A 22,646-nucleotide genomic window follows, 5' to 3' on the forward strand; every position below is an offset into this window, starting at 1 on the left:
GAGATTGATACTCTGCGGAGTAATTACTCGGCGATTAGAACATCTCAGAGTTTAACGGAGACAGGAGGACACAAGGGGGTGCGAAAAGCAAAAGACAGCCAATCACTGACCAAAGAATTTATCAAAAACCACATCCTTTTCAAGGAAAGTACATGAGACGCTCCAATCACAGCTAAGTACGGACTATTTTCTTTTAATTTTTTATTTTTAATTTTTTTTGTAATCTTCATGTACTTACTTAAAAAACAAAATGGTGCTGGGACGTCATCAAAATTGTGACCACCACACATTTCCCCGCTGTCTTAAATTGGACTGCTCCCACGCACATTACCAACAGGCGCGTGACCTCCTTACTCATTTATTGACAGCAATCGTGAAACTAATTGATAATTTAATGAGGGAGCTTTTATCAGATACTCCCAAATGATGTTTGTTCAATTCCAACTCAGCCAATTGAAAAATGACACGTTCACCAAAGAAGTAGCGCAGAGTGAAAATTGTCCCGCCAACGTGGCGTGAACTGGCGGGTCGACGAGTGGTTTTGGGTACACCGAAGCCGCAGATGATGAAAAGGTGCATAAACAAAATTGGGGTAGGCCAATGCGCAGAGAGAGAGAGAGAGAGAGAGAGGGGTGTTTTGAGGTTCTCTGCCATCGTCTACTCTCGCTGTTGCAATAAATAAGAGCTTCTGAGAGTTTTGGTGTTGTAGAGAGAGAAAAAAATTGATATGCTTTAGAGAGAGGAAAAAGGAAGAAAGAGAGGGCTTCAGAGCATAAATATATATATATATATATATATAATAAGAGAAAGCGGGAAGGGGTTTAAGAGAAGGAGAAAATGGAGGATCTACCGGAGGAGGAGAACGGAGAAGAAGAGGAAGTGCTGGGGTCCAGTTTGACGATGGAGAAAGTCGCTGCAGCCAAGCAGTTTATAGAGAATCACTACAGAGCTCAGATGAAGAACATTCAAGAGCGAAAAGAGAGGTACTTTGGAGTTAATTTTATTATTATTATTATTTTATTTGTTTCTGTTTAGCTGTGGGAAAAATATGAAGGAGAGTAATTTGAACTACGAATCTTGGAAATTTCTGTAGTTCGAGTCTTGACCTTGGGGTATTTCCTAGCATAAATCACGCAACTAAGATCGTTTTTGATCAATTATTTTCAGTTTTAATCTGTTTGGTAGCTGAGAAAAGAGTGAGAAAAAACAAAATGTGTATAAAATAGAGCCTGTATTCCACTGGTCCTACCATAACTGTGTCGTCTGGGCAATTAAACCGTCTATTTTTTCTTATATTTGTCCTATTTGGTAGCTGAGGAACTCAGGGCGTTAGCAAAGAAACCAAAATTGCCGGCACATTCGAAACACAAGCACGTTAGCACCAATGAGATTCAAATAGGGTAAATTCACTGTTTGGGCTAGTTCAGATGTCATTGTTAATTGCATAAATGCATACGCTATTGTTCTAAGCTTAAAGCGGCAAAAACCATATGATTGAAGATACCAGATTCTTTTTCTTAGTTTGCTCAGTCACTAAAATGGGGTTTATTAAATCTGATCCAGCTGGGTTTTGATTGTATCATTAGTTATTTTTGTTACTTTTTTCCTTTTATTATCTTTACGAACATAGTTATTTATTAAAGAATAAAAATAAAATTGTCTTTATCTGACTTGGTCGATCATCTACTGCTGTAATGCGTACTGACTTGATTAATTGAAGAGGATCATGACAAAAAAGACAAGTATTCCTTAAGCCACCAAGTGATATAGCTGATAAGTTAAATCTATAGTTCATGAAATTGGAAATCTAGAATAATAGGTGTGCTACTGAAAATTGCATAAACAAATGAATGGGTGCTAGAAGATAAATTTTATGTTACATGAGATATACCTTGAAAATGTGCTTTCTGTTCAGTATTCCTCACCATATTCTTTGCATTTTCATGGAAACCTCTATAGGCTGTTGCATTACTTTCTGTTTCAAAAATTAATTTTTCGGGTTTATGATATGATTTTTTTTCTCACAGACGATGGGTGTTAGAAAGGAGATTGGCTTCCTCAGATGTACCCAAGGATGTGCAGATTAATTTGATCAAAGATTTAGAGCGCAAAGAGACAGAGTTCATGAGGCTTAAGAGGCACAAAATTTGTGTGGATGATTTTGAGCTTTTAACCATTATTGGGAGGGGGGCCTTTGGTGAGGTTAGTATTCTGGGAAATGCATATGCTGATTGGTCCTCATATCTTCCTTGTTATTTATTATTATTCTTTTTTTTTTTACTTTTTTTTCATATGTTTATTTGTTATGTGTTAGCTCATTCATTCTCAAAGTACAGGTTCGGTTGTGTCGGGAGAAAAAATCTGGCAATATTTATGCCATGAAAAAGCTGAAGAAATCTGAAATGCTTATGAGAGGACAGGTGAGAAATAAATTATCAGCACTTTTACAAGTCCTTGCATTTTATTGCTATATCATATTTACGTATTACTCTTGGTTTGTTTAATTAGTTCTCTTTTGCTCTATAGGTAGAACATGTTAGAGCTGAGAGAAACTTGCTGGCAGAAGTTGCCAGCCACTGCATAGTTAAACTTTACTACTCATTTCAGGATGCTGAGTTCTTATATTTGATTATGGAATATCTGCCTGGTGGTGACATGATGACTTTGCTGATGAGGGAAGACACGTTACCTGAAAATGTGGCTAGATTTTACATTGCACAGAGTGTCCTAGCCATAGAGTCAATACACAGACATCATTACATTCACAGGTAGGTAATTCACCTACTTGGTCAAATTATCAACATGTTGTGTTAAATGTTGGATTATTGATCATTTGGATTGATATTTGATACATATCACCATATCAGGTATTTAATTTGTCTTACTAATCCATATGCACTTTCTTTCCAGAGACATAAAACCTGACAATCTTCTACTGGACAAAAATGGTCACATGAAACTCTCAGATTTTGGCCTCTGTAAGCCTCTTGATTGTACAACTTTATCTGCATTGCATGAAAATAGATCCATGGATGGTGAAAATTTGACAGAACCAATGGATATCGATGGATGTGTTCCTGATGCTGATAATAGGAGTAGTTGGAAAAGTCCTCGTGAACAGCTTCAGCATTGGCAGATGAACAGAAGGAAGTTGGTATGATAACAGCACCTCTTTTTTCCTTATACAAGTGTAATATTTGCACATATTCATATGTCTAGCCTGAAAGCAGTGGTTATTTTGGTGTTTGAACTTGGAAATGTATTGATAAATTACTTCATAATTGATTCGTATTCAATACCATAAGGATCAAGACTCATCTACAATGATGGATTTTTATGTTATTTTATTTTTTCCTGTTTCTTTTTCTGTTTTGGTCATATCTACAATGATGTTTATAATATGGTCATATAATTGTTAGCACATTTGTGTGTGCATATTACTCAGTGTAATTTCTATTTCATTTGGAAGGCATTTTCAACTGTGGGAACACCAGATTATATTGCTCCAGAAGTGCTGTTGAAGAAAGGATATGGAATGGAGTGCGACTGGTTAGTTTGTACATTGTTTTTCTATTTTCAATTCACTTGTAGTTTGTGTTCATGATCTGCACACTCATTTTCTCCATTTTCAGTCTTGAGTTGGTCTTTTCTTGAAACATGGTTTTTTTCAACTTCAATGTCATGGTGTTCTCATCGGTAATATAACATAATGTTCACATTCTATATTTTTTTGTTCAAACCAAAGACTTCCACTGCATCTGTTTCTCAGTCATTTGTGTCATAATGTGTTTGTTTGTTCTATTTTGTGTATTTAATAATGTTGTTCAATTTGATTCAGGTGGTCATTGGGTGCAATAATGTATGAAATGCTTGTTGGGTATCCTCCATTTTATTCAGATGACCCTTTAACTACTTGCAGAAAGGTAACATGCTCAGCAAACTCTTTACATAAATTGAAGTGAGGATGAGTTTCTGCATTTTGTATGTGTCTAAGGACAAGATACTTGTATGAGTAGTACGATGTAAGGGTTCAGAGGGAAAAGAGTGAACCTTGGTTTTCCAAAAAGATGAATAAATAAAAAGAGTGATACCAACCTCAACTATGACTGAAATTGATTATTTAAGTTTGAGACTTAACTGGTCCTGTTTTTACAATTAGGCCTAGTTGTGGAGAAACTTTAGAAAGATTGCACATGTCTTGGTGTTTCATGTAGATATTGGCCACTGAGAATGATCACCTTTAATCTTTGGACGGGTGACTTGATTTTCTGTCTAGGTGAAACTATTGCTCTGTTACACTAATCATGTTTTCTAGCATATTTTCTATAGTCCATATGGTCACTAAAATAAGTGGATGGGTACACACTTTTCTTATTCTGTTGTCAATCTGTCAGATTGTTCATTGGAGAAACCACCTGAAATTCCCAGAAGATGCAAGATTGACACCAGAGGCTAAGGATCTTATTTGTAGGTTGCTCTGCGATGTTGAACATAGACTGGGCACTGGAGGAGCACATCAAATTAAAGTAAGCTTTCATATTAATTAAATTGTTATCAAGACTTTCATCTATCTGTTCTTTGTTTTATATCTAATAAGACTCTATTGTATCAGTCTCATCCTTGGTTCAAGGACGTTGTGTGGGATAAACTCTATGAAATGGAGGCAGCATTCAAACCAGAAGTAAATGGAGAGCTTGATACCCAGAACTTTATGAAGTTTGACGAAGTATAATATAATTTCACCTTTCATATCTGTTGGATTATTTATTTATTTATTTTTAGTCAGCAGTGTTTCACTGTTATGCTTCAATTGCTAATTTACATTGACCAGTTGATTCAGTTTTGGAACCATATTAGCTCCTAGAATACATAACTTGCTAAATATGCAGGCAGATTACATTAAATTTTATGATATTCTCACGGAATCTGTCATCATCCATGGTTCTGACCAAGCACATAGGTTTTGATAATAGCGCCTTTTCTCCTCTATTATAGGATTTGACATTGCATGCTCAGAAATAGTGGTGGTTCTACAATTGTTAACCCGACTACTATTGGCATTTCAAGAGGCATTAAATAATATAATATACTACATATATATATATATAGTTTTATTTAAGCAGATAGACACACACCTACTGAAGATGCTGTAGACCATCAATTCTTTTAGATTACTCTTTGATTTCCTTACTCATGAAACTTTTGTGTTACTTTTCAGTTAGATGCTCCAGTGCCAGCAAGAACTAGCTCAGGACCATCTCGGAAGGTTCGTCATCTATGTATTTTGTCCATATACTCACAAGATGTATTACTTTGCATTATTGGTTGTTACTATTTTGGTGCCCTGGAAGAATGCTTCATTTTCATCTTTATGTTCAAGGCAAGAAGATTATGTGATTTGGGTAGTAATTGGAAGTAGATCATACCCAAGGAGAGGTTTTTGCAGAATTATGCCTTGCTATTTCTACGAACTCATAATCTTGTGTGGCATCTATAATTTAATATGAAATTTGATGTTTGTCTATTCCACTGTTGGCTATTTCTGCAGCTGTTATTAACTCCAAAAGATCTAAGCTTTGTTGGCTATACATACAAGAACTTTGATGCTGTAAAAGGGGCACTTCGCCAATCATTAGGTATGTAAATTGTGAATGTTCTCTACATTTTTTTTTTTTTTCTGAAATATATATATTTATATATATAATATAAGTATATATTTTCAGAATAAGGGTCCGTTGTAATTTTGTGGCAACATGTAGGAGGTTCCAACTTCCATGTGCTTCTCTATTATGAACTTCTACTTGTAAACTGTTTTTGCATTGCTTCGTGTATATAATTTTCTTTTGTTATATAGACCATTTTAATTTTTAAGGAAATGCATTCAACTCAATTACCATTTATCTTATTTCTGGTCATGGATGTTGTGTCTGATATCCCAATCCAGGAATTATCCATGAACAAAAGGATGGGGAAAGGGATGAATAGGAATAATTTAGAATTGGCATAGGTTGAACCCAGAACGTCCTTTTAGTATACCAGTCAACCACCTATTTGATTAATGATTTTGAACTTTGAGAAACCATAATCACATTTTTCTAATGTAGTACTTTATCTTATTATCTTATTACTTTTGGAAATCCAAGCAGGTGATTCTGGGGCAGATTCTAACAAACGGACAGCCGAGGAAACAGAAGTAGAAATGCTTGCATCATCAGGTGATCCGATGTTACCATAATGTGAAATCATGGTATAACAAAATTGGCAAAAACCCAGGATGCAGAGCACTTGCCATGTTAATTTGGTGAAGTGCTTCTTTGTATTATGCATTTCTCGTGGATTAGCTGCCATGCTATTTGCAGAACTCATTATATGTGTACAGTAGTTTTGAAGAGCTTCATAAGCGCCCAGGGAAGGGCTTTAGTAGTTGGTGAAAAAGCTTTTTGTGAATTAGAATTTAGAATGTAGGACAGACAAATGTGGAGCTTGTGTCCTGGCTGCCCAGGTTGGCAGGAGCGTACTCTTGCCTTCTCTAGTGGCAGTATCTATCTGGTCAAAATATGATCGAGGACAAACTACTAAGGAACTCTATTTTGGCCCTTTCACAGAAGAATCTTCCTCCTTGTGTAATTTTTTATGGGCAAAAAAACTTGCTAGTAGCTATCAAGAAAAAATAGTTTGAGAGAACTTATTGCCTCAATTCATAACTCTTGCCCCAACTCTTTAAAAGTGTTAAATTATAATCGCTTATATTTTACTCAGTAATGTACTTGTGGATTCGTCTTCTTTCTTTCTTTCTTGATGTTGAAATCGTTTTTTCGGGTGAATGAATTTTGTGGCTTTTTATTGCTGAGCTGTATCTCTCATGCATTTTGTCTTTGCTAGTAAAATTTTTATCCGTCCGATTAGATTGGATCTGTAAGCTTTAACTTCTTAAATCAAAGTCAAATCCCAAAAAGAGCCATTTCATTTTGACCGACTTTTAATTGAAAAAAGTCGGGAAAATGCAGCTTTTCCTTTCATTGATTGTCAAGGAAACCTTCTTTTTATTTTTTATTTTTTATTTTTTTATTTTTTTATTTGAATAAAATCGTCAAGATTTTGGAAGGCAACCCTGTGGGGAACATTGCCCCATCAGCAAAATGTGGAAACTAGTGGATCCAGCAACATCGATATTTTATAAAAACTAGCCCAAAATGAAAATTTAAGGTGGGTCAGGCTTGGTCCTTAGAAACCCAACCTAATAATTGATCCGGAAAGTGGGTTAAATTTGGGCCATTAAACATGAAGAACGGATTCAAATACTATCCACAACTGCGACCCTGTCAAAGTTATGTGGGCGTCGTTTCGTGCCTGATGTAACGACGATGTATGAAATACCAATTTTAATTTTATTCTTATAGGTAAAATATTTTTTTTTTCTTTTTATTTATTTATTTTTTAAAACTTTTTGGGTCTCTGCAAATTCGATGTTGTTCATAAGAGTGTTTGGCCATGTTCTCCATTTCGTTTGCATTAGTCTGGGACATGCTCCCCCACAAAGCCCAAAGCCACTAATGGGAAACTTTTTTAAAATTGGATGTCATGTCAAAGACCTTTCATTATTTCCACAAACCCTTTTTCATCCAAAATATAAAACGGAAATACTCTTTAACTAATTTTATGTAAAGGCAACTCAGACAGAACCAAAAAAAAAAAAAAAAGATGATTATGTTTTTGTTTGCATTTTAAAATTTTTTGAATACACTTACCTTTTAAGTTTTAACAAGCAATACAGTAGTTTAATGCATAAACTAAATAAAACAAAAAAATTAAACCAATTGTTTTGAATGACTTTTCATGTAATACTTGCATGGATATGACTCAAATAAAGTGAAAGTAAAGTTGGGTTTCCTTTTTTTATAGACTACTTGTTTTTATTTTTAATTTTTAATCTCTAGGCATTCATTTAGCATGTTAAACTAAAATATATTAATCTAGTATAAAATACTGTTTAACTAAATTCTATTAATGCCACATTATTATATTCAAAGTTTAACATATCCGATATTTTCTATAAATTTTTTTGACATTTTCACTTTTTGTAGGGGTCGAAATAAAATTTAGGTTTGAAATGGAAATAGATAAAACTTTTATAATATCTATTGAAATTTTTGAAATTTAGCCAAAATTGCCATGGAAATTTTCGTAAAATATCGATATCAAATCTTTAATTATTTGGTTAAAAAATCTATAATTTGCATTATTATTGATATTTAGTAAAAAAATTTATCAAATTAACTTCATTGATTATTTTTTTATTCTTTAATTACTTTTTATACATTTAGTGATATAAGCAAAATATAATGAATTAAATTGAATAACATATACATTCTACTTATTTAATATCGATAAAGGAAAAATACAAAGATTGTAAACTACATTTTTTAACCTGGAAAATCTTATTATCGGGAATATTTGTTTTACAAATGTGGAAAAATAGATGATGAAATATATACATGTGAAATAATAACGTTTGTTTGAAAAAAAAAAAATTCCTGACAATTCACAATTTTTTTTTTTTTTGTTTACATTTTTGAAAAAGTTAGAAAAGGTAATGGTCAAAAGGAATCACCAAGTCGAGAAGTTGGATTAAATCCATATACTGGTGAACAATATTACACACATGCAACACAAGATGAAGACCATGAGAGTAGAGATGCAGGTTAAGGATTCAGTACTGTTGGAAAAGACTATATATGTAAAGAGAAATCTATAATGGAGATGTGTAACAAGAAAAAGATTCGATTTTTGTGAATTTTAGATATATGAGAGTTGGAAGTCATTTTCATAGCCCTTATTCAATAGGTATTTATGGAATGTCATCAAGTAGCAATTTATGGGTAGCATCTCAAACTCAATCATCAGAAAAGTAGTAGTTATGCGCATAGTCAATCAATAATGCAAAATCCATATAGTTGACATATTAATAATTATATAGAAAATTGTTAGGGAGATATATCTTTTCATAACTACTTCTTACATTTTATATCTCAAAATTAAAATGAGGAAGAAACAGATAATTTTCAACCACCCAAAAGTTCTATGTGTATTAAGATGACATTTATGAATTATAATGTAATTGTAATAATTGTTTTAAATATTTTAGTTAATAAATAATTTTATTATATATGTATTTTTTGACATGTTTTTATTAATAATAATTCATCTATGATTATTAATGTTTATTATAAATTAATTCACCAAGAAAAATATAAAATCCATTCAATATTTTAGCAAATTTTATAATCAATTTGATAATTAATGGATTAAATAAGTTAATTTTAAATTTTCAATAAAAATTTTTATTTTTTTAAATAAATTTCATCATTTCTTATAATTTTTTATTGATATTCGATATTCGATATTTTTTGATATTTTTATAAAAAATTTTATATTTTAAATTTTTGATATTTTCATCGATATCGATTTGTTGAATTTTAATTATATTCAACTAATAATACATATTGTTTAATAAAAAATAAAAGAAATTAGTTAGTTTCTATAAAATAGAATGATAGGATGATATATTGAATATTTAATTAAACAATAAAGAAAACTAACTACTTTTTTTTTTTTTTAAAGCAAAAATAAACAGAAAAGGAATAAAAGGATACGTGTAGGTAAATCTAACTTTCACAGAACCATTAAATACTAATTGATTATTATACAAATTCATCAATGTAATTAAAAGATAAATGAATGGCCATGCCATGAATAAAAATGTATACGGAACACATCCAAAATTTTAAAACCCTGTAAAAAGCTTTTAAAACTCATACTGAAAAATGAATACATTCTCTAAGAGGCGCTTTTTTATATTTTTATATTTTTTTTGATATTCCAGAAAGTCAGTGGTTATGATATGAGGAAGGAGGTGGGAAAGAAAAGAAGAATGCGGAGTGAAGAGTGGCAGTGGCCATGTAAGGTTTATGGTGTTCTTTTTTTTTTTTTTTTTTTTTTTTTTAAAAATATATATATATATATAATTTTTTTTATGGTATTTAGTGTGAAGGAAAAGGGCAATTGAATATGAAAGCAATCAATGGATAAAATAAAACCTTTTTGGATTGGAGGATGAAAAGGGAAAGGAAAGGAGACATGGGTTGGGTGGAGATGCTTTAATATGCTCTCCAAGATTTGACACCTGTCCATCGCTTTCTCACTCCTCACACACTCTCACACACACATAGGCACATACTCTCTCTCTCTCTCTCTCTCTCCATAGTCATTTCCGTTTTTATTAGATTTACATAATATTTTATATATTTCTCATCCACTCCCTTTCTTGCTTCTCCAAGTCTCAACGCTTTTAAAAGAATCATAAAAAGAAGAGCGTAATCACATTTGAGGTGTTATATTTTAAATGGTAAGCGTATCCCCATATCTGGTTTATTGATTCTTTGATCCTTTCATGGATTTAAGATGTTTTAAAAATCAAGTTTTTTTCAACAGAGAGAGAAAGAGAGATAGAGAGAGAAAGAAGCGGAGGGAAAGGGGAAGCGAGGGTGGTGTTTTGGGGGGTTGGGGGGGGGGGGGTGTTGTTGTTTGTGTGTAGGAGAGGTTTAGAGAGAAGACTCTACAGTTGACAAATTAGGTAGTGACGCTTCTTTTCCTTTTTTTCTTTCACCTTCTTACTTTCTTTTTTTTTTAATTAATAATTGCGATAATTATTTGGAGAGAGAAAGAGAAAGAGAGAGAGAGAGTGAGAGAGAGAGAGAGAGAGGGAGAGAGTGTGTGTGTGTGTGTGTGTGTGTGTGTGTGTTTATGTTCAATTACAAGAGGCTCAGATGGGTTGCCTCAGATCCAGGGAACGCAAATGATATGTGAGGAAAAAAGGGTACTATCTTTTATAGGTTTTTCCTGTGATTCTTGGGACTATGCCTGTCTTGGGTTCTTTCTCATGACCCTTTTTCACTGCCTTTCTTGTGTTTATAGAAAAGGGGATGGTTTCAAATTTAAGTTAGAAATTAATTTTTTATGTTTATTTATTCATTTATTTTTCTCCATTTAAAGTGGTTTTCTGGTTGTTTCTCTCTTGCTGTAGTTGATGGAGGTAGATAGAGAAGAGTCCAGAGAAGAAGAAGTTGACAGGCCTAAACGTGTCGTCTATTTTAACTATTTTTGGTTATAATTTCTACAAATGGAAGTTTGGATCCGTTGTTGTTGACCAGATCTGTTAACCCATTTCCTTTTCAGCACCTTTTAGCTTGTCCATACATTCGCAAAGCCTTGAATTTGCTTATTTATATATATATATATATTTTTTTTCTCTTTTAAAGTCTTTAATTGAGCTGTGGCTTAGGCATGGAAAATGGTCCATTGGAACCCACCGTCCACATTCCAGGATCATTCTTAATGAGTAGAGGAGGTAATAAATTAGTTGAAAAATGACAGGTTGTGTGATTTTGGAGGGTAACTTTTTGTACTGCCCAGATAAGGATTTTCATGGAGGAGATGTCCCCGGCGGTCGCGGTGCCATTTAGAGTAGGTAATTCAGTCTGTGATAACCCAACCATAGCTGCCCACATGGATATCACAAGACTTAAGCTAATGACCGACACGGCTGGCTTGTTATCCGATTCTCTGCCTAAAGCTTCTTCCACTGACCCTGTTGTTGCGGCTGGTGACGAGGATTGTAATAATTGTAGTAGTGTGTTGGAGAATGAAGATATTGCTATAGCGGTTCCCGAACAGGACAAGGGAGAATTAGCTCCTTTGTTGGATATGATATCTCAAAACAAAAGCAATTGGGTTGCTGGTGATGATTTGATAGCTCGGGAAAGTGAGGAAGATGATTCTTTGTCATTGGATGGTGATCAGATTCTTGATAGCTCTTGTTCTCTTTCTGTGGCCAGTGAGAATGGTAGCATATGCGGGGAGGATTTGTTGGGTTTTGAGGCCACTTTTGATGTAGGAACATCGCGTTCTGTAGACGTAGACAAAAGCATATACAATGTTGATGTTGTTGCTAAGGCTGCTGCTAACTTGGAGGGATCGAATGTGGAGACAGATATAGCAAGTGATTCCCTTTCTGTAGCAGTCAGTCTTGAAAAAATTGGAGATGGGTCTGACTCAAAGCCATCCGCTGTTCTTCTTGAGTTGCCTGTGGAAAAAGTGGTCAGTGGAACAGTCAGCCGAAGTGTTTTTGAGGTGGATTATGTGCCTCTTTGGGGATTTACATCTATGTGTGGAAGAAGACCTGAGATGGAAGATGCATTTGCAACTGTTCCCCGGTTCTTGAAGATTCCTATTCAAATGTTGATTGGTGATCGAGTACTTGATGGCATGAGCAAGGGTTTGCCTCATCAGACTCTTCATTTCTTTGGAGTATATGATGGTCATGGAGGCTTTCAGGTATCTTTCATTATTTCTTAAGGCCTTTTTGTAAATAATGTATCTCCATGCAAGTAACTCCATTTTCATGTGATTGGCCTTTCTTTGTTCAGGTTGCTAATTATTGTCGTGATCGTGTCCATTTGGCTTTGGCTGAGGAGATAGAATTGGTTAAGCAAGGGTTGATTGATGGTGGTATAAAGGATGATTGCCAAGAGCAGTGGAGAAAGGCATTCACCAATTGTTTTCTTAAAGTTGATGCTGAAGTTGGAGGAAAAGCTAGTCATGATCCTGTTGCCCCTGAAACTGTTGGTTCTACCGCGGTTGTTGCCATTATTTGTTCCTCACATATCATAGTTGCAAACTGTGGAGATTCAAGGGCAGTTCTGTGTCGGGGGAAAGAACCCATGGCATTGTCAGTGGATCATAAAGTAAGAGATCTCAAATTATAAATTATATTTCATGACATAGTTCTTCTCTTCTTATCCAGAACTAAAATATAAAAAATAAAAAAGAAATAGACGGAGTTCTTGGCTGGCTCTACGGAACTGATCTCCATTTGTTATATTTTTCATGTAATAACTGATTATGCACATCTGATTTCAGCCAAACCGGGAAGATGAATATGCAAGAATTGAGGCAGCTGGAGGCAAGGTCATACAGTGGAATGGGCATCGTGTGTTTGGCGTTCTTGCTATGTCAAGGTCTATTGGTATGTGCTTCAACATGAACTTTTTATTTTTATCTGCCTGCTTTTAAGTGGTATTAGCTTGAATTGGATGGACATAATCTTCCTAGGGAATGCCCCCTCATTGGAATTTTCTTTGTTAAATTTAACAGACATGATTAATATGTACAACTCGGGAATGTACTTAAAGATCAGGAATATATATAGACATGATTAATATGTACAACTCGGGAATGTACTTAAAGATCAGGAATATATATAGACATGATTAATATGTACAACTCGGGAATGTACTTAAAGATCAGGAATATATTTTATATATATATATATATATGAAAAAGGGAATGTACTGAAGGACTTTTAACAGTTAGCATTTTACAGCTTAAAATTCCTGATTGAGTATATGTCTTTCTCTTTAATTGCAACAGCAGAAAAGCTATGGCCTGTGGATCAACGAAACTGTCATTTTGTTGTATTTTGACTATTCTGTGATTATATAAGTAATATTTAATCGAGTCCTTTTTTTTTTTTTTTTGGAATTTTATTTAGGCCTCTGGTTAAGGATCTAAATAATTGATTCAATTGGCTTGGGATGTGCACACTTTTTTGAAATCGAACTTGCATGCTATTTGTGCAAAGCGTTGCAGAATTCCTTTCATCAAGCTAATGGTTTTATGCAGACATGGCAAGAGTTGCTTCTTTAATGGAATCTTGTTATACTTCGTATTCTCAAGAAATGTCATTTTGAAAATTATTTTCACGCTAGTGTTGGACATAGCTATGTCAAAACTTGTAAATTACATTTGGTTTGTATACATTTAAGCATCTGTCATTCTACGGAAACCATTCTAATGTCAGGCAGCGGAAGAAATTAATGCATGCTAATTGAATTTAATTAATACTTTTAGCATGATTGTGACTTGCAGGTGATAGATACTTGAAACCATGGATCATTCCTGAACCAGAAGTGATGTTTCTTCCTCGGGCAAAAGATGATGAATGCCTCATTCTGGCAAGTGATGGTCTGTGGGATGTCATGACAAATGAGGAAGTTTGTGAGCTGGCACGGAGAAGAATACTTCTTTGGCACAAAAAGAATGGTGTTTCACTTCCCTCAGAAAGGGGAGAGGGAATTGACCCAGCAGCTCAAGCAGCAGCAGAATATCTTTCGAACCGCGCACTTCAGAAAGGCAGCAAGGACAACATTACAGTGATCGTGGTGGATTTGAAAGCTCAAAGAAAGTTTAAGAGCAAAACGTGAAGTTCAATCCTCTGCTCTGTATTAACCCATGGCTGGTTCGATATAAACTTGATATAGTTTTTGCCCTTTTTGTTTTTCACTGGGGCTATATCTCTTCATTGGAAACCGCAGGCTGTATGTACTATAGAAAAACATTCGCCATTCTGGAACCATTCACTGATGTGTCTAGTTGTATACCATGTCCAGTTCTGGCTGTGTAAATTTTTAGATGGTTGTTGTAGGAATAGGAGATGGTGACACTTATGAAGCTCTTGACTTGATGGCAAATTGTATTCATTATGCCTCCGAGTTAAAAAGGCTCTGTGAGGCAGTTACTTTGGTATTATTTCGACCACGTGGTGCTTATAAAAGTAGCAAAACTTGAAGATTAGTGTTGTGAGTAGCCATAATCTTTCCAATCCTACTGTAAAGACTTCTGCTTTTGTAGGTTGTTCTTCTGCTTAATTTGTGTGGTTGCAGTTTTACAAAAATATCTGGCGCAATGATGGAGATGGTGGTGGTGTTTATGGTAGATGGAAGTGAGCTGACTAGTCTTGAAACAGTTCATGGTGGTGGCACTGCCAACAGTCACGAGGGTTGATAAAAATTATGGGAAGTGGCAATTGTGGAGCGACAATGTGGGCAGTAATGGAGTGGTGGAAACAGCAGCGGATTGGGGCACAAAGTAGTTTGTCGCCGAGGAGGCAAACAATGGAGGCTGTGCTGAGCCAGAGTGGATGAGGATGCGTTCCTTTACTCGTCTCGTATTTTTCTGATTCTCTTGTAATGCTCTCTGAAATAGACAATCCATAGTAAAAATGCAACATATGTATATCTATTCCTAGGTGCTATTATCATATGAGAGATGAGTAGTGGAAGCATTGTGTGCTTATCATCATAGGACCAGAAGACCCATTATCAAGAAGGAATTTTTTTTTTTTTTTTTTCTTGGGAATACGAAGAGGATTGGGAATATCCCCAATTGTGTTGCTGATTCACTTTTGAAACATTATAAATTCGGACCTATCCACTTGTCAAGTAAACATACATGCAACGCACAAGAGTGGGATGTTGATGGAGAAGGGAAATACTTGGTACTCGTTCACTAACAAAACAATTACACAAACATCATCAAACCGGAATTTAGAAAAGGATACATCATAGCACGAAATATATATTATCACCAAAGGAGATTATCTTTAATTTAAATTATTTGTATTTTATTTTTTAGTCACATAGGTGGTGAAATTCCCTCTCAGGATTTCTTCTTCGATATATTAAAAGCAAAACAAGAATGCGACTAGCATTTTCTATGTGCCAACTCCTTCACAGCTTCAGCAAGATCTTTCTCACCCCGAACGCTCTCAACCCACTTTGCATTGATGCAAACCCTCTCGATGCTCTGCTTCAATGTTCTAGCGATTGAGGGCTTACTCCGGCTTGCAAAGAACTCTTCAACTTCTTTTGCCTTCTCAAATGAAGCAAACTATAGAAGAAGATGACCACAAAAGATAAGTCCAGAAAAAGAAAAAGGCAAAAAAAAAAAAAAAAAAAAAAAAAAGAGGAAAGAATTTAATAAGAACTAAAAATATATATGATTGAACCAAGAGAGGGATAGGACGAACCGGTGAGACCACTGCACTAACAAATCGAGTTATTAGAGGTCCAGAACCCCAGGTATTTGAGATGTGCTCCCAGTTATCCTATATTTTAACAAAATCCAAAAATATGGAAAAAAAAAAAAAAATCATTCAGTTCATATTAGATTATATTTCTCCTCCACATAGTATAGTGGATTTGAGTATTATACCTTCAGCCATGTCCAAGCAGTTTCACGCCCTTCCATGCTAACAGCAAGTCCCAAATAAGCATCTTGACTACGAACCTACATGAAATTTGGAAAGAACTCAGACTTCAGCTTCAAGCTGCTATTAATTATCTGCTTGTATAGACTATTAACTTTCATTCAGTAGTACCTCAGAAGTCAACAAAAAGTTGTGAAGTTCCAATATAATATTGGGATCTGGACAAGTTGCTAAAGAACCTACAAGACAGAAATATATAAGATTGCCAAAAACTAAACAAATCCAAATATACCATCTCAATTCAACAAATGATTGTTAATTACTTAGAATGCGTGTTTTCTCCTGGCTCAGATCACTTTCTCTATAAACTCTCAGAAGAGAATCATAGCCCCATCTGTTCGACACACTTACTTTCTGCATTACAGCCACATAAGCTGCCTGCAAACCATAATCCATAATAAGTATCAATGGGGTTTTAAATAGATAAGTACTAGTGCCAATTAATGCTTTACAGTCAGCAACCTTTCTTATATCAGGAGGAAGAAGTGGCGTATTTCTGTCTTCTAAGAATGCATGAAAACGCCTTATCGCTTCAACTAGTGTCAGATCATGTCCGAATACAGCAAGTGCAGTCAAAACTTCTCCCCTCAACATCGCATCTAAATGGCTCTCACCTGCTTTAGGTTGCCAACCAAGCCTCCTGAATAAATCACAACATAGTAAACGGGTTATCAATAAAACAATAGGATATAAATAAAAACATGAGACAAATAGATGGTATAAAAATATAAACTTACTCTACAGAATTCTGGAAAAGGCTAATAAAAAATTGTTTAATGAAATCCAGCAGCTCAGGTACAGCATCAGCAGCAATTCTTGCTATTTTATAGCTTATCTGTAAAATGTAGGGAATGGAATCAGGATTCATGTAATAATTGAAATAAACATTGTAAAAGATATAGAGGAAATAATACCGTAATCAAATGAGACAGCACGGTATATTCAAGTTCCTCCCTGTAAGCACCCATCAAGGTAAGCAAAGAGGCTAAAGACTGCTGGCGAGCCATACAAAGGGCAAATGAATCATCCAAGATACCTGGTTAAGGAATCTATAATGTAAATCTACTAAATTCCACCATGAAGAATATAATCAAGTATGAAATACATTATTTATTTATTTATTTTTTTTACCAAATCTGTCGGTTGCAGATAAATATTTGTTCTCTATAGCATATCTAAGTCTAGCCGCGAGGACCTCATCATATTTCACCCTATAGAAACCAGCCTGATCCACATTAAGTTTTATCCAAGTGCTTATTCCATTGTTTCTATCGCAAATGCATCCACTTCCACTCCCTGAAAGCTTGTCTTTAGCTACTGAGCTACCAAGGAATTCCTTTATGTCAAGAGTTTCAGACTTTGTTTCTAACAAGAAATTCTTGAGGACATCATATGAGCCAAAACAGACTGTTATTGGGACAATCCATTGCCCATTCCCATGGGAACCACTTGACAGGAATTGCGACTGCCATTACAAAATTATTCAGTAAGAACTCTAAAAAAATTTACCATCATAAAATTAAAAAATTAAATAACAATTTAATAAGTGAGTTTTCACTATAGCTAGGGTAATCAGACACAAGAAAACCTGTTCAAATTCCAAATTTTGATCTTTGACTTTGACGGAGACAACTGGATAGCCTTTTTGCTTTGTCCATGAATTCATCAACTTGTTCACAGGTTCACCAGACCCCTCCTCAAGGGCAGCCCACAAATCTTCTGTCTTCGCATTTGAGTATGCATGTCTTTTTATATATGAAGCAAGAGACCTCTGATTACATGAAATAACACAAAAGTAACTAATTATGCAATCTTTTGAGAGGGATGGCTTCAATAAATGTATTTAACGAATTTTTAAAAGAAAAGAAAACAAAGAATATGGGACATAAAGTGCAACCGAAACTTCTATGAATTAACAATGCTTAAATATTTCACTAGTTGCTGAACGAATAATATGCTATTCAGCTCATCAGTGAGCCCCAAAACTAGTGTGTGCATGAAAGCTGTGGTCTTTCAAAGTTTGCACTTCGTATGGCAAAAATCTTCAAGAAAAATTCTCATAGAATATAATAGGAGCTTCAAACCATAGGAGATCACAAACTGAGTATCCAACCTGAAAGCATTCAGCACCAAGATAACTTTGCAGCATCCGAATAACAGCAGCACCTTTTCTGTAACTTATCGAATCAAATATTTCATCAATCTCACGAGCATGATTTACCTCCACCTGGGGGAAAAATACATTAACATGAAAGAAACAGGAGGGGGTAAAAACAAACTTTTTTAGTCAGACATACCTCAATAGGGTGGGATTCTTCAAGTCCATCCAGCCTGAGACCCTCAGTGGATTCATCAAGAAACTGAGTCCATATCTTCCACTCAGGGAATAAGTTATCAGTAGCCAAATAGCTCACCTAGAAATTTTTAAAAAAATAATAATAAAAAATTAAGACTACAAGCATGTATTCTAGCAGGTTTGACATGAAAACTAATGAACAAAGGAAATGTACCCATGTTGCAAATCCCTCATTCAGCCATAAATGAGTCCACCATTCCATGGTTACCAGATTTCCAAACCACTGATGTGCAAGCTCATGGGCTACAACAATCGCAACCTTTTACAAGTACAGCAGAAAATAAAGGATTAAACATTTGAGTGAGGTGTGATTATACAAGTTTGTAAACTAATTCTGACAGACAAAAATCAATACCCATAAGCTTACCCTTTGCTTATTTGCAGCTGCAGAATGCTGATCATCATAGAGCAAAGCTACTTCACGATATGTAACTAAACCATAATTCTCCATGGCCCCAGCAGCAAAATCAGGGATAGCAATCATATCCAATTTGGGCAAAGGATATGGCACTGCAAAGTATCTGAAGATTGTGTTGCATTTAGTGTAAAACATGCAAAAAAGAAAATTAATGAAAAACACCAAACTGGGAAAATGTTATGGAGTAACTACTAGTTATATAGTCCAACAGCATTCACAAAATGAAATTGTCTGTTAGAAGAAGGAAGGCCCTATAATGACTGGTAATCTCCCTAAATTTTATTATTGCAGAACATACTCTTCGTATAATTTGAGGGTCTTGACAGCAACATGCAATGCAAATTTTCCTTCGTTTGCCTTGCCAACTTGACAATAAACTCGAACTTTGACCCCTGAGACAAACATACCACTTTCAACTCAAGGATTATACTTGTATAAGAGAACAGATATGTTTGTGAATATACCATCAGATGTATGATCTTCCACATAATCAAATAAACCAACAACAATGGCCACCAAATATGTAGACATAATTGGTGATTCTTGATATGAAACTGTCTTGAGAAGTCCATCCACTTTTTCTTCAATAACTGGCATGTTGGAAAGGGCTACTAGTTCAACTGGCACATCCAATGTAATCTTAAACATAGCCTGTGTACAAAAGCGCCACTTAGAAAGAGGGAGGTGCAGCCATAAGCTTGAACTTGCAATTACTTAAACCAGACTGCCTACCACAAAGTAATGTAGCTAAATTTTCTCAAAAGATGAAAAGCTTTTACAACAGTATCCAGTACCAAACTCTGAAATTTAAAAAAAAAAAAAAGGAAAAAAGAAAACTGGTCGATGGTAGGAACTGAGATGAGACAACAGGGCAGAGAGAGAGAGGACCTTGCAAGCAGGTTCATCCCAACATGGAAAGCATCTCCTTGCATCAGCAGGTTCAAACTGTGTAACAGCCATATTTTTCTTCTCACCATTATGCTCGTAAGTGCTGTACGTGAAAAAGAAAAGAGAAAAAAAAAGGGAAAAAAAGAAAAGAAAAGAAAAAAAAAAAAGGAACAAGTCAAAAGCACACCTAGCTACATAAATAAAATATCCTTAAAATCTAATAAATCAGCAACTAGTCACCCTCAAAATTGGTTTTCAATAGAACTGGTCAATAAAGAAAACTTGTATTACTATATCCCACTTTCTTATTACCTCCTATAGAAACCCTTCATTTTGTCATTCAAAATCCCTTCAAACTCAATAGCCAAAACTCCAAGCCCGATTGGCAGTGTCTCTGAGAACTCCAAGACCAAAAGATCATCTTCTTCAAAAATCTCAATTTTTGAAGGCTGGAAGACCTGCACCAGCATTCATTAACTAAGTAAGCAAAAAATTCTAATGGTCGGTAGAGGTTCGCGAAAAAAGGTAAACAAAATTGCTGAGTCACAATAGGGTTCACTATCGGAACGACTGTTACTAATAATGGATCATTTGAAAAGCAAAAAATAACCATCGTCAAGATGCTAAATATTTATACTTCAATAATACACACTTTTTAACAAGGAAACAAAGCAACAGTGATATAGACAAAAAACCACGAGCCAGGAATTCAGTCGTTCACTGGGTACATGGAATTCGAATAGTTGTACAATGAAATGAATCACGTAGAGGCTGAGGTTCAAAAACAAAATGACAAATTTCATCAATTCTTTCGAAGAAATTGATCAGCAGCCAAAAAATGAGCAATGAAACCAACAAATCTCTTAGTGTTATAACAAAGACATTCCATTCCATCTGACCACTGAAAATGTGTTTTACGTCATAAGGATAAAAACATCAAACTACAAAAGCCTAAGAAGGAATCGAGTCAGGCAAATTGACAATTGAAAATCATCCAATGTTTATTTTTTTAATTTTTGCTGAGAGTAAGATGAGAGTAAAGCAGAGAAGTTTTTCCCTACCTTTTCTTCTTTGTTTTGAAGGGAAAACGGAAATCCACAAAAGCACCGCATTTTCCTCCTAAGTTTCGATTGCATTTTTTTTTTCTTGCTTTTTTCTTTTATTCAAACATGGAAAAACAGAATCTCTCCACTTTTTTTTCTATTTCCTTAGCAGATTCTAAGTTCCAAGCATAAACAAAATCTCTCAGAACAACCCCCCCCCAAAAAAAAAAAAAAAAAAAAAACCCCACCACCAAACCGCGATTCAAAATTCAGAAAATAGAACAGGAAACCGATGCGAAGATTAAACAGATCAGAGGTACCTTGGAGGAGTCCTTGCTCTTGAACGACACGGAACCTGATCGGATGGAAAGGTCGGCGGCATTGAGAACGACGAAGCGAGTATCGGCGACGATGTCGAGGTCGATGTTGACCGAACCGGCGAATTTGCAAGAGATGAGGTCCGGTTTGAGTCTTATATCGTATCGCTTGGGGACGGCGAATTTCGGTAGCCGAGATTGACCTTTGAACTGCTCCATTTCTGTTAAGCTTCAAATTTTGGATCTCTCTCTGTGCCCTATATCTCTGCGACCCAGTGAGACTATGAGTGAAACTGAGAAAAGAGGGTGACACTCGTAACCGTTTTAAAGAGAGGGATTAGGAGGACTTTGGCCCTTTGAAAATCTTTAAAACGACGCAGCTTCAATTTTATTATTCATATTAAATCTCAAATAAACTTCTAGTTTGGATTGTAGCCTGAAACGAATAAAGCTGAACTGCATAATATTTATTTATTTATTTATTTTTATATCATTATCAACAATTAGAGAGAATAAAAAAAAAATCTTTTTTATTTATTTTACATTTTTTTCAGAAAAGATATTTACCAATGTTATCTAACTTTTGTTAAAATAAATAAATAAACAACTGCATAGCTGAGTTATATTTCTCCTTCCTTTGAATAAAATTCAAACTATAAAGTATAATATAAATTATCAATGCAAGGGAATAATTGTACCCGTAATTTTTTTAATAAAAAATTGTACTCGTAAATTTTTTTTAATAAGGAATCTTGGGGGCAAGATAAGTATATTAGGCCAAATGGAATAATTTATTTTGATTGGTGCTTAATGGAATGTTTTGCTCGGTAAAGTGCCATATGGAAGGCTTAAAATAGGGGGAAAAAAGAAGGTAATAATAATAATGATAATGATAATGAGACATTTTAACCATAAAAATAAAGCACCTTATTATTGTTATTATTATTATTTTTTAAAACATTTATCAATCCAGTTAACCTCATTTCAAACTATATTATTATTATTTTTAATACTAAGCACCTTGTACTCATTAAATTTTATGTACCAAGCTTCCTAGTTTGGATTGCTTCAATCGTTTTGTATATTGGGTCAGCATATACTGCTTTCCTATGTTTCAAGCATTATCGGCATTGTATTCCTTAAATTTTCAAACAAGCCGTTTTTGTTTGCATTCGTTCTTTAAACTGTTTAACTTGATTATTATTTTTTTTTTCTTAATCTCAAATAATAAACTCCTAGTTTGGATTATAGCCTGAAACGGATAAAGATGAACTGAATAATATTTATTTATTTTCTCAATATCATTATCAACATAAAAAAAAAGTAAAAGATAAAACTTCTAATTGATTTTATTTATTTTATATCTTTTTTTTAAAAAAAAAATATTGAGCAATATGATCGTAACCGATATGTAAATTCTAATTTCTCTTAAAATATAAATAAATACACAACTGCAAAG

At 34.5% G+C, this 22,646-nt stretch overlaps 3 protein-coding genes across 8 annotated transcripts; 2 read left to right on the top strand and 1 right to left on the bottom strand.

The window, feature by feature from the left end:
- Nucleotides 1-574: 574 nt before the first annotated feature.
- LOC107420106 (uncharacterized) lies at nt 575-6,791 on the top strand. 3 transcript variants are annotated; one of them, XM_025074831.3, is made up of 12 exons: nt 575-983; nt 2,028-2,202; nt 2,337-2,420; nt 2,608-2,768; nt 2,911-3,154; nt 3,470-3,549; nt 3,839-3,923; nt 4,395-4,526; nt 4,613-4,726; nt 5,219-5,266; nt 5,549-5,636; nt 6,144-6,791. In XM_025074831.3, the coding sequence occupies exons 1-12, from the start codon at nt 838-840 to the stop codon at nt 6,233-6,235; spliced, it is 1,449 nt and encodes a 482-aa protein (XP_024930599.1). In that variant the 5' UTR covers nt 575-837; the 3' UTR covers nt 6,236-6,791. The 3 variants fall into 3 exon arrangements, with proteins under 3 accessions (XP_024930599.1, XP_024930598.1, XP_015884463.1); XM_025074830.3 differs by having other exon boundaries at nt 578-983; nt 2,527-2,768; XM_016028977.4 differs by having other exon boundaries at nt 579-983; nt 2,527-2,768; nt 6,147-6,791.
- Nucleotides 6,792-10,179: 3,388 nt separating this feature from the next.
- Nucleotides 10,180-14,691, top strand: LOC107420119 (protein phosphatase 2C 50). 4 transcript variants are annotated; one of them, XM_016029000.4, is made up of 5 exons: nt 10,180-10,405; nt 11,084-12,393; nt 12,486-12,803; nt 12,979-13,084; nt 13,987-14,691. In XM_016029000.4, the coding sequence occupies exons 2-5, from the start codon at nt 11,485-11,487 to the stop codon at nt 14,319-14,321; spliced, it is 1,668 nt and encodes a 555-aa protein (XP_015884486.3). In that variant the 5' UTR covers nt 10,180-10,405; nt 11,084-11,484; the 3' UTR covers nt 14,322-14,691. The 4 variants fall into 4 exon arrangements, with proteins under 4 accessions (XP_015884486.3, XP_024930514.3, XP_015884487.3 ...); XM_025074746.3 differs by lacking the exon at nt 10,180-10,405 and adding an exon at nt 10,566-10,633; XM_016029001.4 differs by lacking the exon at nt 10,180-10,405 and adding an exon at nt 10,666-10,876.
- A 684-nt stretch (nt 14,692-15,375) lies between these two features.
- LOC107420117 (aminopeptidase M1) lies at nt 15,376-21,502 on the bottom strand. The gene is made up of 19 exons (XM_016028999.4): nt 21,191-21,502; nt 20,140-20,285; nt 19,828-19,930; nt 19,404-19,590; nt 19,238-19,331; nt 18,889-19,042; nt 18,676-18,780; nt 18,463-18,579; nt 18,279-18,392; nt 17,754-17,936; nt 17,297-17,630; nt 17,080-17,201; nt 16,903-17,000; nt 16,628-16,805; nt 16,429-16,543; nt 16,277-16,344; nt 16,111-16,185; nt 15,926-16,003; nt 15,376-15,786 (listed from the first exon to the last, which is right to left on the bottom strand). Exons 1-19 carry the CDS (start codon nt 21,404-21,406, stop codon nt 15,601-15,603), a joined length of 2,673 nt encoding a protein of 890 aa, XP_015884485.3. The 5' UTR covers nt 21,407-21,502; the 3' UTR covers nt 15,376-15,600.
- Between the last annotated feature and the right edge of the window lie 1,144 nt (nt 21,503-22,646).

The sequence above is a fragment of the Ziziphus jujuba genome, chromosome 5 (genome assembly GCF_031755915.1).
Source record: "Ziziphus jujuba cultivar Dongzao chromosome 5, ASM3175591v1".
Classification (NCBI taxonomy): Eukaryota; Viridiplantae; Streptophyta; class Magnoliopsida; order Rosales; family Rhamnaceae; genus Ziziphus; species Ziziphus jujuba.

What these genes read in the sequence shown, in the direction of transcription:
- LOC107420117 (XM_016028999.4), bottom strand. Translation starts at nt 21,406, where the DNA reads ATGGAGCAGTTCAAAGGTCAATCTCGGCTACCGAAATTCGCCGTCCCC. An exon ending in ATGAAGGGTTTCTATAGGAG is followed by an intron (nt 19,931 to 20,139) that starts GTAATAAGAAAG and finishes TTTCACGTACAG; the next exon opens with CACTTACGAGCATAATGGTG. An exon ending in GGGATGAACCTGCTTGCAAG is followed by an intron (nt 19,591 to 19,827) that starts GTCCTCTCTCTC and finishes TTTTGTACACAG; the next exon opens with GCTATGTTTAAGATTACATT.
- LOC107420106 (XM_025074830.3), top strand. Translation starts at nt 838, where the DNA reads ATGGAGGATCTACCGGAGGAGGAGAACGGAGAAGAAGAGGAAGTGCTG. An exon ending in GGAGGGGGGCCTTTGGTGAG is followed by an intron (nt 2,203 to 2,336) that starts GTTAGTATTCTG and finishes CTCAAAGTACAG; the next exon opens with GTTCGGTTGTGTCGGGAGAA. An exon ending in AGACATCATTACATTCACAG is followed by an intron (nt 2,769 to 2,910) that starts GTAGGTAATTCA and finishes CTTTCTTTCCAG; the next exon opens with AGACATAAAACCTGACAATC.
- LOC107420119 (XM_016029000.4), top strand. Translation starts at nt 11,485, where the DNA reads ATGGAGGAGATGTCCCCGGCGGTCGCGGTGCCATTTAGAGTAGGTAAT. An exon ending in CATTGTCAGTGGATCATAAA is followed by an intron (nt 12,804 to 12,978) that starts GTAAGAGATCTC and finishes ATCTGATTTCAG; the next exon opens with CCAAACCGGGAAGATGAATA. An exon ending in TGCTATGTCAAGGTCTATTG is followed by an intron (nt 13,085 to 13,986) that starts GTATGTGCTTCA and finishes TGTGACTTGCAG; the next exon opens with GTGATAGATACTTGAAACCA.